Genomic DNA, 17,769 nt, shown 5'->3' with positions numbered 1-17,769 from the left:
ATACTTGCTGTTCGATAAAATCCTTGTATACCCACACATTAGCACAGGCCTCAGGTCTTCAGAGAGATTTCTTTATGCGGCTGATGACAGTTAATGCATAAACTCATGATATCTGTGGAGTCCTCAGCCATAAATTGGATGTCTGTATCACACTTCTTTCCCAAAGGCTCAGGGGACATTGAATAAGCCAGCTGAAGGACTGTGAGAGCCAGAGGTCAGGCAGGACTGGAAGGAGGCAGTGTCCTCTGGACACAACAGGGTCACTGCCTTCATGACATCAGAGCACTGTGGTGGCCTACACGAGATCTGCACAAGGTCAAGCCAGTCAGCATTCTAGTGTGGAGGGGAGAGGGTCTCACAGACCCTGCTCCTGACTGAGGAGCTATGGACAGCAGATGGCTGCTGAGGATGGACAGTCAGCTTTAAGGGTGTGGCACCCTAATTGGTCAACCATGGTCCTCTTGGTAGCCCACAGCCATGAGTATTATGGCAGCACAGACTGAACCTGATGGATTATTAAAAATAGTTTAAAAAGAAAATACGAGGACACAAAAATGGGAAGGGTGTTGAAGTGACTGGGACGATTTGTGGAGGAGTTGGGGGTGAATATGATCAAGATACATTGTATGTGTATATAAAATTTCCAAAGAATTAATAAAAATATATTTAAAACAATCCTTCCTTTTCAGCGTAACCATTGACAACCCTCCGCTATCTGCCTCCGCCCTGCCTACTCAGTCTTTCCTTCCTTTGCTCCTCTGTGTGGCCGTGTCGTCACAACCTGACATTCTATTCAAGAAAAGCTCACCAAAAGGATCTCTTTACACACGGATGAAGCTGGTTACTTCTTACCGCTAGCTCTATTCTGGCCATTGAGTCCTGCTCTCCCTGCAAAGAGGGCAACTTCTAGCAGCTTCCCACCCACACTGACCCTTCCCACTCCTCTACTGTGAAAGATGTTTACCTGCCTCCTATTAAACTACTTTATCAATGAATTACATTAACTGGTCAGCTGTCCTTATTAGTGTAGATTGGCAAAAATTGATAGATTGTTAATAGTTCATAAGAGGAAGTGGGAGAAAGGTCTGTCCGCTCAGAGTATGAAGATGTGGAAGACATAGGGTTGGTGGGAAGGGGACTCAGTATGTTAAAGAGCTTAAGGAATCCATGGGATGCATATATCTGGGCAATGAAATAAGTATTTATGGCACCAAAATGAAAGTGGGTCAGATACTCAGGAGAAAACTGTCAGTCATTTTGGAGGCTCACCACCACTCAAGTTGAGTTATTAGCTCCATTCCATTGTGTACGTCTTATATTTGCTTTCTGAATCATATATTCCCAGCTACTGATTCTAAATGCTTTCATGGTCTGTCCTTTTGATAAGGCAAAGTTTTACAGGAGTTGACGAGCGCTGAGAGTCAGGACAGATGGATAAATGCATGGTTCCAGCAATGACTTCCCGGGGCTTGCGGAGACGGTATCTCACTGCATACATATCCTAGGGCGTCCCTTAACTCACTGTGTCGCCCAGACTGTTCTCGAAATCACAGAAAGTCTCCTGCATTAAGCTCCCTAAGAGACTGATTGGTAAGGCTGCCATTCCAGACCCTTCTTCCAAAAGAAGGTTGAAAATTTAAAGATGCATCTGCTCACAGGTGTACTCTAGCTTAAAGAAATCGATGATGTTGGAGTTCTCTGGAGAACTCAGGCTCAGGCACTGGAAGCTGAATCAGTGCCCCGCATATGACTAAGTAAACTCCACACACGGGGCACTCCATCCTCGTTTCAGAGGATCCAGAGATCCTTGCAGGGGGATAAGTGCTCCATCACCTGACTATTTTCCTACTGAAGGGTATGGCAGTGCTTACAGAAATGCGCTCAATCAGCCCATGGACACTCATAGAAAAAAGCTAGAACCTTGATGTAAAATTATAGCAAAGCCATGCATAGGCAGCTACAGAAATTCCATGTGTAAACTCTAACTGCTTGATCATATTTATCTGTTTCCATATATTTATCTTTACCATGTTCTGTGAAGCAGCAATTACCTCAACAACATTAACCAAAATGTCGTCTGGGCATTTCCCCCCTTTTATTTATTCTTTCATGAAGATAAAGATAAAGGCCTGACCTCTGACCCCTGGATGCATAGTTCAAGAAGGCCTTGGTGCCTGGCCATTCACTCTGCATCCCACTGAGCAGTCCATTCCAGGATGGCAGCCGATCGTCATCCCTCACCTTCGCTGCTCTCTCTTAGGAAAGACCAAAGGCTGAACTAGTGGGAGAATGAACTCAGCATTAGCTTTTCTATTTTACCTCCTCCCTCCTACAGGGTATAGATACTTTTTATTGTATTGTAATACATGGAAAAGGAGAATTATTATCCTCAATTTTCATTATGTAGAGAGAATTAAATGGGAAAAAACATTGTCACCAAATTAGTCCCTTCTCTGCTCTATTCCCCTTGTCTTGACTACCAGATACATCTAAGAAATTCAGGCAAAAATGTGGACAGAAGCAAAATGAAAATTAGAAGCCTCTGAAGAGAAACAGAAACTTAAGAAACTACCGTAGACGCACCCATAAAACCTACATACATATACATGTAATTTCTTTTTCAACATACAATGCTAAAAAGCAATTTTTAAGTGAATTCTTTAGGAAGACATTATACAACTTTCCTTTTGTGATTAAAAATAGAATCCTGCTATGGAACCACTCTTTAAATTTATTTTATTGATTTTTAAATTATGTGTCTGTGGAAGGGTGGCAGGTGCATGGGAGTGCTGGTGTCCTTCAAGGTCATAGACTGGAACCTCCATAGCTGCAGCTTTAGATAATATAATTCTCAATGCAACCAAATGAATACATTTTTTCTTGAGATTTAGATCAGTGGGAATGCCCTTGCTTCCCACCCTTTAGGCATTAGTTTCAATTTCCAGTAATGAAAAGACAACAGAAGAAGCAAGGAGTAGGGAGGAGGAGAAGGGAGGGGAGGAAAGGAGGAGGAAGAAGGGAGGAAGAAGAGATAGAGGAATGGGAAAGAAGGAATTATTATAATGATGTACCATTTCCAATTCATATAAAATATTAAAAGTCCAACAAAGATCAACTACTCACAGTCTCAAACTCTATAATATTTGTTCTCTATGTTTTGACAATAATTTTGTTATTCTTTCCAAAGCGACAAGAGAATTACTCATTCTCTCCTCTAGCAATATTAATCTAAGATTTTATTCCTATGGGAAGGTTGCATGATGTATTATGTCTATTATGCCTTGGAATCCTTTTCTTTCCTTTTTTCTCCTTTTTACTTGAGAAAGGGTTCTGGGGTCTCATTATGCAGCCCTGGCTCGCATGGAACTCACTATTGGACTAGGCTGACCTCCAAGTCACAGAGAGCCTGCCTCTGCCTCCTGAGTGCTGAGATTAAATATGTGTGCTAACACAAATTTTTGAAAGGAGATCTCTTTAAGAAGGGATATCTCAGTTTTAGATAGAAAATCATAAGAATTAATTTTTATCCTTATGATTTATATGGCTATTGGAATAATTTTCCAGAGTAGCTTGAAGTCATGTAGGTTGCAGTGCATGGGCCATATTTCTGTGCGGCCTATGGGGCGCCTTCTCTCCTGGCTTAGTCTCTACAGTGAGGGGTATGCTATTACTGGGAGCTACTGCTCTGTGAAGATTTAAGAATATTTAAAAAAACAACAAAACTTATGTAAATATAACTAACTAAACCCAACATAAACATATACCCAATTCATCATTATTTTTAGCTTTGTCCCAAACTAACCAACCCTCTCACGCCTCAGCAAATGAAGCCAAAACTGTTACATATTTTTTACTATCTTTCTTTTAAATGTATTCAAGTTTGTCCTTCATTTGCTATGGAAGCATATATATGTACATGGGTATATCAAAAACTCTGAATTATTAAATATATGCTTTACACGTGATCATAGCTAAAAGGTATTTATTTATTTATTATACACACAAATGTGTTACATACATAACACATATCTTTCAGTGCTGGAGACTGAACCCAGGGTTTCTTTCATACTAATAACATGCTCTTACACTAACAATGTTCTTAGCATCTGCGGGTCTTATATCATTAAAATGACTCAGTTAATTATACTGATGTATATTTACATAACTATACTAAAATCAGTAACCCTGTCAACTACTGCATGAACATTCAAATTGCTGAGTTCCCCTAATCTATTAAGGCAAATTTCCCTCCTTGTTTTACACTTTAATGTAACACTTACCTTCATTATTGGAGTTACACCTACCTCCTTATAGTATAGGTGAACCCATAAAGGGGAACATAAAACCTCCCCTTTTTTGCTGTTTTATGAGTCAGGGTCTCCTTGTGTGGCCTGACTGGCCTTGAACTTGCATTGATCCTAAAATGTCTCTATCTCCTGGTACTGATATTCCATGTAGGTCCTAGCATATTGTACTCTTTATCCTAACTCTGACTTGCAATATTTTTAGATTCAAAACAAGTAGTTTAGATTTTATTCCTAATCTAATCGCTTAGTATTTCTTCTTTTAATTAAAAAAACATAACAAGATTATTCAATATTTGAAGGTAATATCTGTATTTGCACCAGTTTATTCTTGTGGGTTCTTCAGAGGACAAATCTTGTATATAAAGAACAGACGTAGAGGAGGCTAACACCAGTGAGATTCTAGACAGGCCAAATCAAGCCAGGTCATACACCAGGCAGAGTGAACCTGAAATTCACACTCTGATCTAGCTGTCTTCAAAACCACTCTCTCCTAATGGATTGCATGGTACAGAGAAAGGGCCCACCTCAAGGGTGTGCTCCTGGGCAGTGGAAAGCACATTCTAATGCCACTGTTGCTTGAAAGCAAGAACTGGACAGCACACTCCACACCATTGCCTTCTCTGCATTGTGGAACTAGTTACCAGTGTCTTCAAACATGCTGAATGGGGGTAAGAGAGAACAAGTTTGATGTGTGGGGTCTTCTTGACCAGAAGGCAAGCATAGGTTTCTGGGCCCATAGGGACAGGTTTTTGGCAATGTATTTGTCTTCTCAGAAAGAGTCTCTAGAGAGAAGTAAATGTGTGATTGTCATCAAATTATTTGTTACCTCTGCTGTCCAGAAAAAGTTTATTCAATATTGCATGTGATTGAGATTTTAAAAAAACAATAATAAAAACTGTGACTTTGGCATCTTACTCTCAAATTAGCTACTAATAGTTCTTTTGATTAATAATGTTCATGTTAGTGAAAAAGGTGGCTTGTTATATTCCAAATGACAAAAAAATGGACCATTTATTGGTATATACAGCACTATCTGCAATGCCGGTGCATTTCATGACAGGAAGGAGACAGGATCTTCACCAAAGGCCTGGGATGGACGAATAGGGGTAGAGATGGGCTCAGAGGAGAAAGACAGGTGTCAGGGCCTAATCACAAGCACCTTTCCCTGTTTAAGTTCAGAGCCAATTAGAGAAAGATGGGATGGATCTGCTTTATACCTTCTGGACTCTGTCAGTAATAACTGATTCTGTGTGATTCCATTCTTCTCCTCATAGTAAAGCAAGGAGAACAACCCCATCGCAATGTACTGACCTCATAGTAAAGCAGAACAGCCCCATTGCAGTGCACTGAGAAGTAGGGAACGGATGTTAGCTTCCCATTGTTAGGCTTGCTTTCAAGGGGAGGGAGACAGGAGCACAGGAGCATACCTGGGTGGGAGCACCTTTTGCACACTGGACTGAAACCCTCTGTTCCCTGACCCTGGGAAGGAGAGGGAGGGAGGGAGGGAGGGAGGGAGGGAGGGGAGGGAGGAGGGAGGGAGGAGGGAGGGAGGGAGGAGGGAGGGAGGAGGGAGGGAGCACAGCAGGAAAAGTAGGAGAATGGGGAGTGTGTGCTTTCCCCCTCTCTAGGATGACAGGATTGACAGGGAAGTGAGGTTAGACTAGGAGACACATTTAGATGTTCCCGAAATAGCCACATGGGGGAGAGAGCTTGAAAAGATAAGAGATGATGCTCAACATTCTGAAGATCGTTTTTGACAGTAGCCTCATCCCACAAGTGGCAGACTCGATGTCCCCTGACTGTTTCCCCAGATCTCCCCCTCCCTGATTTCTTCAGTTATTCTCTTGGTCTCAATGCCTTTCTCCCATTTTTATTAGAAAATGCTACCTAGCTTTAGAACAAATGCAGGTATTCTTGCTACACAGATTCAGTTCCCACAAAACGTTCTATATCTTTGATAACAGGCGCCAGAAGATGTGTGCCTCGGCTATGGAATGTTACTGTATGTCATGAAAAGTCAGACTTCCCTTCCTCTTAAGAATGGCCTTGGACATGAAGGGCATTGTCCATCTCTTTGCACACCTTAGATTGAGCAGGTTGGCCAGTGGTCTATATAGTTACTGACTTTAGCTGGCATTAGGGAATATTGTGTTTAAATCTTTTCCTCTTATCAGCATTTACATGAAATGTTTTCATTTAAAGTATTAACAGATATAGCAAATTCACCTCTAAAAATGCACATCTTTTACTTGGTAATGGCGGCTATATAAAAATATTTTTCTTTGATCATGTAAGAATAAAATGACACCAAACCTTTATTTCTTCCTCTTTAAGAAGCATGAAAAGAAAAGAAATTTCTCCAGAATAAAACAGGCACAACATAGCATCTAGAGGATGCTTCGGGGGGGGGGGGAGGGCTCTGCATTTCTACCTCTCCTTGCACCAAAACTCTGATGGAGCTAGAGATCTACAGCCATGTCAAGTCCTAAGGGCCGCTAGGCTCTTCTCCATAGATGACAAGGCCACGAGGGTCTTCTCCAGGCATGCTGAGTCCTAAGGGCCACTGGGATCTTCTCCAGCCATGCCAAGCCCTGAGGGCCGCTGGGGTCTTCCCCAGGCTTGCTGAGCCCTGAGGGACACTGGGGTCTTCTGCGCAGCTGAATGCTACTGCTCCCAGTAGCAGCAGCACTGAGTTTCTCAGGGAATGGCCACTAAGTGAACACACAAGTCACCTGCCAGTGGAAAATAGCACCTATATGCCACCCTGCCCGGTTTAAGATCCTAGAAGTCTTGCAAGAAGCCCCTTCAGGAGGTAATGGTGACCTCTACAGATTGCTTCACAGGGCTTCACTGTAACTTGATGGAAACCTTTTACAATTTCTCTTTTCTTCTCTCCTCTCCAGGCTTCCCCTTTCTTCCCTTCTCTTCTTTCCTGTTCAGTTCTGCTCTCTCTGTGTGGCAGTGGGGCTGAGGACAGAACATGGTAGTACCTGGTGTGCAGTAAGCAAGTGCTCCAGCTCAGGGCTACAGTGACAAGCAGCCACTAAAGGAAACCTGTGTGAAATATGCCGGGCTCCTGAGTTTTAAGCAAATAATGCTTTTAAAAATAAGACAAGAGTCGTGAAGATTTCTACTGTTTCACACAGCGATTGCGACTACCTGGGCTCCAAAACTCTCTTAGCTGAAGTAAAACAGCAAGTGTGTGTGGTTAGCAGGGGTGAGCTTTTTATGTGATTGTATTCGCTTTTCGTCAATAGGTTCATATCACATAGACGGCAGTGAATGCCCAGCGCTGAGTGCAGCCTGAGATGCGGGAGGAATACAGCCGCTACAGCAGAGAAATGGCCTTGCTACCTCCCGGTCCGCAGCAGGAGCAGCCGTCCAGCTGTCTCCTAAACGCCGGGCTACGGCAGCACGGCAACACTGTCTCCTAACAGCAGGGCAATTACTTACTGAGTGGGGTTTAGCAAATCCCCCAGCACAAGGACATCCGATAGCTATGATGGAGTGTGTGGCCGTTGTCGGTTCAGCAGGCAACTCAATGGCAGGGGCAAATATTTCACTCAGTTCTCTGGCCCACTTTTACTTTTCCAGTCCTCAAAGCCCTTTGCTATTGCCTTTCCTTAATGTCCTGTTTCTAACTGTATCTGCTCACAATTTAGTGCACAGGCATACTTGAGGTAGGCACCTGTGAGAAATGGGGACCTCTCGCCGTGTTCACAGATTTTTAAATCAAGACACCTGAAAATGCTTTTAGACGTTGTCCCTTTGTAGTAATCTGTGGCTTCTGTTTGCTGAGTGACTGGAGCGATTTCTGTTTCCTAAAAGGAAAAGGTGACGTCTCTGGACTAACCTGTTCACTCCCAGGGTAAGCAGCTTCCAAGTCTGGGCTCTGACTGTGTGTTAGATGGCAAAACCTACCAGGAAACATCAGTAACTGGTGTGGAAATCCAAGGTGTCCGCATTCAGTTTCATAGTCTCTTCACTTGACAAATGCGTTCTGAGAGGAACCCCCAGCAACAAAGAAAGAAGAAGAAGTCGACTGCAGCATCCCTCAGGCACCCCGGCCACAAAGGTCCGTGTGAGAGCCGCATCGCACACGTTTTTGAGCATCCTGAGACTGCAACGCTCCATGTGAGCACGTCTGTCCTTTGCTTTCAAATCCGCAACACCTAAAAATACTCTCTCATCCAGAACTCCAGCTTCAGAATAAAGACTGAGGAGAAAGGAGCCTGCTGATAGATTGTTAGAAATATGGAATAGTTCAAAATATTAATGTAAGGCTAAGGGTGACTGGCTAACAAATGGTACATTTGCTCATTGCTCAACCTGACATAATTAATATTCTAGGTCATGCTTAAGTTCCCATGATGGACGGTCTGAAGGGGGAAATTCAGGACAAATATATATCTATTATATAACTCATTGCTTTTTTTTTTTTTTTTTTTGACCACTCAGAATCATAGCCTTTAAAAAAAATCAGCTTTCACACCTCATTTGCTGTCTTCACCACTGGGCCACCAGTCAGCAGCCGGGCCTGTTGCAAGGAGGTCAGTGGGAAGCTATTAGCAGAGTCGCCTCCTGAGAGCTCCTAGGCCTTATTGAGTTGAGTGTTAGCATGACAGAACTGCAAATAACTCAGGGTTAGGCTTTTTCTCTTTCTTTCTCTTTTCTCAAACAGTTAGCACAGATTTCCCCATAGTGTTGGTCACTCTAGGAAATTATTGCTGAAAATGAAGTCCCCAAAGCTCGCATGGCAGTGGCCCTTCTAGGCTGTGAGAAATGGGGAAGTAGAAAATATGCCCTTGTCCCTTCGGGGTTACTGAGTCTTCTGTGTCTCGCAGGAAACATTCTTCTTAGCCAGCTTTCAGATACGGAATGTGGCAATTGAGACAGTCATATATTTTTAAGCATTACTTACTTAAAGAAATAATAATTAAATGGTGACTATAGCATTAAATAGGTATTTGCTTGCTGTGGGAGGTCCAGGAGGGCCAGACTGCTTTTCCTGAGGTAAGATAGCGATCGTAGTAATTTCTAAAATACTGACACCTTGAAGATTTTAAATGATACATTTGAAATTCAATTAAAATATATTTTCTATCTATATTTGATTTAAATTGCAAAGAGAATACACATGAGGAGGTCTCTATATAGTTGCAAAGTCTAATTTAAGAAAGCTATCATGTCTCTCAGGCTATTTGCATTTCCCATCTTGCCTATGTATACACGTGCGTGCAGATGCACGAGGAGATCAAGATTCCTAACGGGGCAAAGTTAATACAGATGCTAGCAGCTGTTCAGGCCAACGAGAGTCTAAATGGTAAATTACAACCTTTGCTCAGTTATATGAATCTCACAACTTAATCTATAAGGTCATGGAAATTTGGGCAGTAAAGTAAATTAACAGATTTCCAATTAGACTGCCACCATCCAAAATGGTATTTATTATCTTGTATCTTTTTTTCAGAGAGAAAATGACATGGTTATTTTATGTCAAAGTCATCTTTTTAATCTAACATTTGTTCTTCCCCCTCATCCTCAGTACATTCTTGATCTAGAAAAGCATTCTAAAAACCATCTGAAGACTTGCCCTCAGCTGAGTGGCCACGAAAGCTCCTATAGACATGCCTACACATGTGTGTATATGTTCATTCACTGAAGCTCCTATAGACATATGTACACATGTCTATATGTTTCTTCACTGAAGCTCCTGTAGACACATGTACACATGTGTGTATCACATGTCTATATGTTTCTTCACTAAAGCTCCTGTAGACATGCCTACACATGTGTATATGTTCCTTCACTAAAGCTACTGTAGACATACATACACATGTGTATATGTTCCTTCACTGCCGTTGGTTTCTTTCATGTATCCATCCACTTTGTTTTCTATAATAACAAAAGTGTGTTACCCTTACACCTAATTACGTTCTGTAACTTAAAAACCTCATTCTAAAACACAGTCTCACTCATATTAAGGAGTAAATATCAAAGAAGAAACAATTTGAAAATAGTTTTAGACATGTGTTTGTGTTAGCTTTATTTTATGTACAATAAATTCAGTCCTTAATTGAAAAGTAGAAAAGTTGGATTTGAGGTGACCCAAGTAGGTCTAATCATGGTTCCTTGAGAGTAAATATGAACAATGTGTTGTAGAAAAGGGTCACATCTCGAATTCCCTTTGGTTTCATGTGCTTTCGCTGCTTTGGAAAGCTGGGATTGCTGGACTGATGCACCTTTCTGAACGGTTGAATGTTTAGAGTCACTTAGTGTCTACTGCGTACCTTGCATCTTGATAGATTTTGAGGTTGCCAAAACACCCAATGCACTCCACTGCTTGCTGAAGAAAACTGAGACGCAAAGATAACTCTGAAATAGCAACTTATGTGATGGATGATGGTGGAGCAGAGTGGTATCTCCAAGTTAGAAAGGAAGAATTGGGTCTGGGCTGGGGTGGGTGTAGGATAGGAGCCAACTCTTGTTGAAGTGTTCATTAGAAATGTCAAACTTTTCCTGAACAATTTTCTAAAGACAGCTATTCTACCTAGTACTGCCATGGGACTTCACCTGTGCCAAAGTAATATATGATCAGAGATGTTTATGGATTAATTACAGCATAAAAGAAAAGTCTATTTTTTATCAATACCAGAACCATTTAATAAATTCTTTATATAGTTTTGTGTCTACAGAGCCACCAATCATGCCATCCTTGAAACATTTTACTTTTCCCTACATATGTGAATTTGCATGAAGGGTATTTGTACATGCACATGTATAGATATGTACATGTATTTTTATTATGCTTCTATGGAAATCTAATACTACCAAATATATTTATATCAAGTAAGGTTCTGTCCAGTTTGTGGTTTGAATAACAAGAGGTTTCTAGAAAACGGACATCTGCTGCACTTGAACATGACTTTTGTCACGTGTCATGTGTGCAGCCTCTACAACCCAGCAGATGCTGGGCCCAGTCCACTTTTCTATGCAGTGTGTGACAGAGCCATCAAGGAGCAGCAAGGCCAACACGACATTGCAGAAGCAGGACACCTGGTGTCCCGTTGAGTGCAGTGAGCGTCCCATATGGGTGTGAAGTCCAAATAGAGGACTCAAAGTGAACACCATCAAACTTATTCAGACATTGCACATTTGCCTTCACGTAAAAGATGGTACGGCTTACAGATAGACTTTGAAGCTTATCTGCCAAGAATACAAAATGGATGACTTAAGATCCCACTGTTATTTTTCCTCAAATACAATTTTAGACTGAGTTTTAAAAACATATTTACTCAGCAATCCTAAAGGTCTCTAAGATTATTGATCTAAAGTGGATCCAAAGGGTCAGTATTCCCTCAATTCCCCTCTAATAAGCCCAGCCCTGATTAAGCAGCAAAGTTGAAGTTTCAACTGTTTCTCCCTTAAATGCACGACAGTTTAACTTCATATTAAAATTAAGAGCTGTTCTTCTTTAGGTTCCAGGTATATACAATTCACCTTTCCGAAAAGAGCCTAACTCTTGGGAGCTGCGGTTACAGAAGGTAAAGCCGTTAATGCACCAACCAGCCACTGCAACGAAGACCAGGTCCCACCGCAGCCTCAGCAGCTGGCTGGCCTGCACCAGTGCCCGCTCCTTCCCGCACTCGGCAAGTCTGCCACCTATCGACAGGAAGCCGTGCCAGGTACCCAGCGACCCCGTGTGAATCTGTCATTAATTTCTTACTCTCGCTCTCCTCCTAGCCTCTTACTGTGGTACAGTATATGCATAATGGCATTTGTTAATGTCGTCATCTTCCAGCACACTTTTCTATCGCATCAGACTCGTTAACACCACTGCCTGACCGCTATTGTCACTCACAGACAACTCCTTGCCAACCTCCGGCTCTTCAGCCGGAAATATATATATTTCCATCACATGTGTGTGCCCAAATCTTTATCCATCCATGACTCAAAAGGCATGATCACTTTTATGTTAGCTACTTAAAAAATACCTTGCAAACCTGATACCATGTTTTTTGACTACACACTACTTGCAAGTGTTTTAGGGTTTTTTTTGTTTGTTTGTTTGGTTTTTTTTTGTCCCGTGACAAGTGTTTTTACTCTTTCCATGGTGTTGAATGATTAAAATTGCTTTGTTTTCTGAAACAAAAGTTCTTTCTTTATAAAGGCTTAACTTTAAATATGAAATATGTCATGCTAACCTTGTTGCCAAAAAAGTAGGATGTGTTGGACATCCTACTGAGTGTGGGTTGAGAATACAGGTTACTGCACCAATGCTGGACTGTTTTACATGAATTGTTACCGTAGCACCTGCTGTAATCCATTATTGCTGGAAATATGTTTAGTGCTATGCAACAGACTTAACATAACCTATCGTCAGATGATGCCCATATCGTATGTACCATTTGAAATATGACTTCCATTTGAATCATTTAAAAAGTGCCAGTTTGAGATTTGGAGACACCGCAAAGACTCAGAGCACAGACAGATAGGAAATCATGACTGTATCTGGATTGTGATAGGATTAGGAAGGAAAAGCCCTTTCTGGGCTGGAGGATAGACTTTTAGACAGGGAAGGATATTTGTCATGATCCTAAAAGCCCCATTGTCCCAGAAGGGACAACTCTGTGAACCCTTCAGTACTTCAGATGGCAGCTGCCTGTGGCAAACGTCAGTCCACAGCGGGGTTGCGTTTGACTCTGAAGGGTAACCCTCTGCACACTGGCTCCCTCCACAGGCTTGCTTCTGTACATCCACCCGTGAACATCAGTTACCAGAAAGAGAAAACAGAAAGGTTTAAACCAAAAATGCATTTGCCTTCCATAGCGTCCCTAGGGTAGTGCCTCTGCATCTAGTTTTCTCACGAGTGCTGCCGGGCTCAACCAGGCTGTGGCTTCCTCTGAAGGTTTGGATGAGCTGTAAGGAGAGGAAGGCAAAGAGATCCTCTTGCTCAGTTCCATCATTCACAAGGCTAGCTGCTGCCATGTTGTCCTTCCTCACATTATCAACTCACAAAGTTGCCCCACAGCATGGCTGCTGGCTTCCTTCAAAGGGAACCATCCTGGAGAAGGGGAGAAGCTTTCAAAACAGAAGCCAGAATTGAGATCCCAGGTCCTTTGCCCTGTTCTGTCTATTGAAGACGAGTAGGCCTGTTTCCACCCAGAACAGCGAAGAGCTTGAAGCAGGGCCTATTGGAGACCTTCAAGATTTTCCATGCCTGACACCTGGTGGGCCTCATAGTCAGATCACGTGCGTCCTACTGTGTTAGAACTTCCTACATCGCTATAATTATCTGTGATGTATTTCTGTTCTCTCCAATTACACCCTCAATTGCCTTTATTTCAATATTTTCCTCTCAAGCCTGCTAACAAAATAAGTACTGTTAGCTGTTAGTTTTATGACATTTTAGAGGGAACCTTTTTTTTTTTTTATCTCTTAGCTCTTTGTTCTTTGGGGGAACTCAGAACTCACTCACCTCCCAAATCACACATGGAGTCTCATTCTTATAAATGTCTGGCTGTACCTTGACTTGTTTCTAGCCAACTTTCTTAAATTATCTGGGATTTTACCTTTCTCTATTTCTGTACACCTTTTCTTTCTTTCTTCCTCCGTTGCTGGTTGTGTAGCTGGGTGGTTTGCCCCCCTTTTTTTTCTTGCTACTTGTTCTCTCTTCCTGTCTTTACTTTTCCCCTTCTATTTATTCTGTTTCCCAGCCCCACCTGTCCTTTCTCCTGCCTTGCTACTGGCCATTCAGCTCTTTTTACACCATCAGGTGTTTTAGACAGGCAAAGAATCACAGCTTCACAGAGTTAAACAAATCCAACATAAAAGAATGCAACACAGCTTTGCATCATTAAAACAAACGTTCCACAGCATAAACAAACGTAACACATCTTACAACAGTATTCCTCAACAGGAATCATAAAACACCTCTGCTAGTATATACATTCTGTTCCCTTCTCACGTCTAGTCTCTTTTCTTTCATTTAACTTCTTGTCATTTTCTTTTCTTTCCTTTTTCCTTCTCTCCTTACCCCACAGCCTTCTCTTCCTCTGCACACACTGCCCATGCTCTTTCTCACCTCCTTTCTTCTTTCATTTTTAACATTCTTCCTTTCTTCTCTTTTTGTTAATCTTGTTTCTTCTTTTGTGTCCTCCCTTCCCTCTCTCCTTGTGTCTTTCTTTTTATGCACAGTAGGATTGTTGTGTATTCATTGGCTGAGCAACGTTTCTTTTATTCAATAATAAAAGGGTCTGTATATTGAGGATGTTTGAGACTGCCCAGATGCCAATGTGTGGGTACAGCATTTGGAATTTGGATGATGATTTCTTGAATGTCTGGGACAACGCTACTAAGTTAAAATCTTCATTATTAAACTTCGATAAACACTTTGAAATAAAGGATAACTATGTAGTCACATTGACTGTAGAACAGAAATGTGTTTGATTTTCATAGAATCAGGTTGAGCTTTATATGGCCAACATTCCAGGAATTGTTGGTTAAAGTGATAACAATGAAAATATCTAAAATTTGAAGTTATTTCCAAAATATATTAACTTGTGTCACTTCAGGAACAAATAGAACAGCGTATGCCTGAGCTCTTAAATGTGGCTAACAGAAGCTGTGGCAAAGAAGAGTCAGCATCTGTCAAGTTTACTAACCAAGGAGGTACACCATTGAGCTCAAAGGCAGATGCTGATTGAGATGGGACAAGGAGACTGACAGTGCGAAAAGCTCTGGTCCATTCTCATGATGTTATTGCTTAAATAAGGTTCCTCTGACAGCCCTGCACTCAAGAGAACTAGTGAATTCCAGACAAGTCTAGTAAGGGAGATTAGAGATTGAGGTGTGTGTGTGTGTGTTTGTATCTTCCAACAGAGGTTTAAAGCATCTGCTGACCTTGTCAGTCTCAGTTTCTGAACTTTTGTTTCTTTGATGGCTCTATTGTCCCAAATGCTTTTAAATTCTATTTTTGTAACAAATAAGAACCTGCCACTTTTGAGATGCAGCGTATCTTTAAGGTCACATGGAGTGTTAGGCTCACATCCTAAAGGAAGTCCTGAGTCCAGTTCTTACTCTGACACACCCAGAGAAGACAGGCCCTCAGGAGTGACTGGCACTTAGTACATAACTGAATACCAATTCTTTCATCATTATATTTGTCAAAGCACAAAAGTGTCCAGTTTAAGACTCTTGACTTCTTGATTACAGATTGGAATCCTGATCGTGTGTCTTTAAAAAGCAAACTTCCAATACAAATCCACTAACCACTTCCAAATATAGCAATCCTCCTGTCCAGCTGCAGAAAGTACTAGATGATACTGATCTGCCATTTGTGTTATTTACGGTCCATGACTTTTATGGTAACTGGTTCCTATTATTGGTTTCTATTAATGTAAAACATAAGTGAACATAAATGAGGCGTGAATCATTTCTTTTTATTAGCCCCACAGTCTTCACTCGGCACTCACAGAGGCTCCAGCTGCGACTTCTTAGTAATAACCCATCTAAAGGAGACAGTTTCAAGAATAAGGAATGAGATTAGAAATCTTTGTCCATTTTGTATTATTCCTCTCTAACACAGGGGTGAAAAGATATAAAACAGTATGTCGTTAACGACACAGCAAATGCCTAAACTGCCTTTGGCTTGCCTGTACACAGCATGATGCTGGCTGGCCAGCCAGTGGACTCTGGTGCCTCGTGCCTTACCTTACTCTACAGGAGGCTGTGCTAAGAGTCACCCAGGTTTGTCTGTGCACTCTTTCCTCTTTCAGTTTTAGCCCTGCAAGACTGCCCTTAGTTCTGGAGCCACTCAGCATCAGAATTCAGATAAAACAAGGATGATCAGTGGGGCATTTATGTTTCAGAAACCAACAGTAAATACAACATTTGGCACCCACATAAAGGCTTTGTTTGAAATATGAGAGGACTTTTGGAAAGTTAATGCTCATAATTTTTTCTTGTTTTTACTAACTTAAAAAGAGAAAGCACACACTTCAGTTGTGTTGGAAGAAGGGTGCCTGTAAAGTTGCAATGTAAAGCAACCTAGGTTTGCTAGCCCACATGTGAGAAACTTCTTGACATGAAGGGATATGTCTGCCCAGTCTGAAACAGTTTTAAGACAATCACTTTCATGAGAGAGGACAATTCCAGAAGATAAGTGATATTCTTGTTTGTTTGTTGTTGTTGTTGTTTTGAGACAGGGTTTCTCTGTGTAGCCCTGGCTGTCCTGAAACTTGCTCTATCGACCGGGTTGGCCTTGAACTCACAGATTTGCCTGTGTCTGCCTCCCAAGTGCTGGCCTTATAGGTGTGTGCCACCATTGCCTGGCTGATATTCTTCATCTTTTATTTACTTGTTTTATTTTTCAGGAAAGCATTTTAAAAATAATTGAATAAGCTTGTTCTGTTTTGTAGAAGTTCAGCACTGCAGTTGTTACTGTGTTGGGACTCTTCCATAGTGAAACATGTTTCTCCTCCTGTCTTGTCAGGGACCCTTCCGAGACATCAATGAAGTTCTGCACCAGCGTTACAAGCCTTTGGAGCCCACCCTGAGGGTGGCAGAGCCCATCAACCACTTAGAGCTGGCCAGAGAGGCACTTAAGCAAGATGAACGGATGCGCAACGTGAACGACAAGATGTGAGTGCTTAGCTGAGTCGTGTTTGCTGATTCAAACCTTCCTGTACTCTCGTTAACCTAATTTTATAGAGAATGCTTTCCTTATTTGTGCAGAAAAGCAAAGTCACTCTCTGCCTATTCAGTGGCAATCATTTTACAACACACAATGTTGTAAGTGAGGGCAATATCGATGGTAGAATGTATATACACCACTCACGGGGAAAATGTGAATCTATATGTCACTCCCTAAATTATATTTGTGTGTGCGCTTCTCCAAGGAGAGGAATACCAGTGGTGTTTTTAGAGGGAAAAGACAACTGTGCACACCTGCAGCTAGAATCTTTGCGTGACTAACAAATGGTTTCAAAATAACACAGTAGAGCGAGCATGTCTCCAGTGGACTAGATGTGTCTGAAGACAGCAGTGCACCACGGTGTCTTCAGGTGCAGGGGAAGAGGCGAGTTCAGACCGAGGAGAAGTAAAACCATAGAGGCTGATCTGTCATCATATTCAGTGTAAATTATTTTAACAGCCTTAGTGACTTAGGCCTTAACACATAGCATCTTTCTCTTTGATGTTCCCTTTCTCTTAAGGTTCTTTGTCCACAATAGAGTCACGTGTAATTTATAGTAGACCATTGTAAATCCAGAATGGTCTTATTGTTATTATTGTTATTATCCCAGACTGTCTTGTGTAATCATTATTGCAATGTATCTTAGTAGTATTTTAGTGTTTCATGTGCTAAATGATAATGGTAATAATATAAGTGATTTTAATTATAATGTAATAATTTAGTATGATGTAAATTACTACTATAAATTCCTGCATAATAGCATACTAT

The 17,769-nt window shown here is 41.5% G+C and overlaps 1 protein-coding gene across 1 annotated transcript in view; it reads left to right on the top strand.

The window, feature by feature from the left end:
- The window catches only part of Spata17 (spermatogenesis associated 17), a 142,523-nt gene that overhangs the window by 71,724 nt on the left and 53,030 nt on the right, over positions 1 to 17,769 (top strand). Inside the window, 2 exon segments of the mRNA XM_050148292.1 lie at positions 11,786 to 11,992; positions 16,801 to 16,949. Of these exon segments, the coding sequence (XP_050004249.1) occupies positions 11,786 to 11,992; positions 16,801 to 16,949 (356 nt within the window).

The sequence above is a fragment of the Alexandromys fortis genome, unplaced genomic scaffold, assembly GCF_014885135.2.
Source record: "Alexandromys fortis isolate MF-2015 unplaced genomic scaffold, M_Fortis_MF-2015_v1.1 scaffold_62, whole genome shotgun sequence".
NCBI classification, from domain to species: Eukaryota; Metazoa; Chordata; class Mammalia; order Rodentia; family Cricetidae; genus Alexandromys; species Alexandromys fortis.
This window is presented reverse-complemented; position numbering and strand designations above follow the sequence as displayed.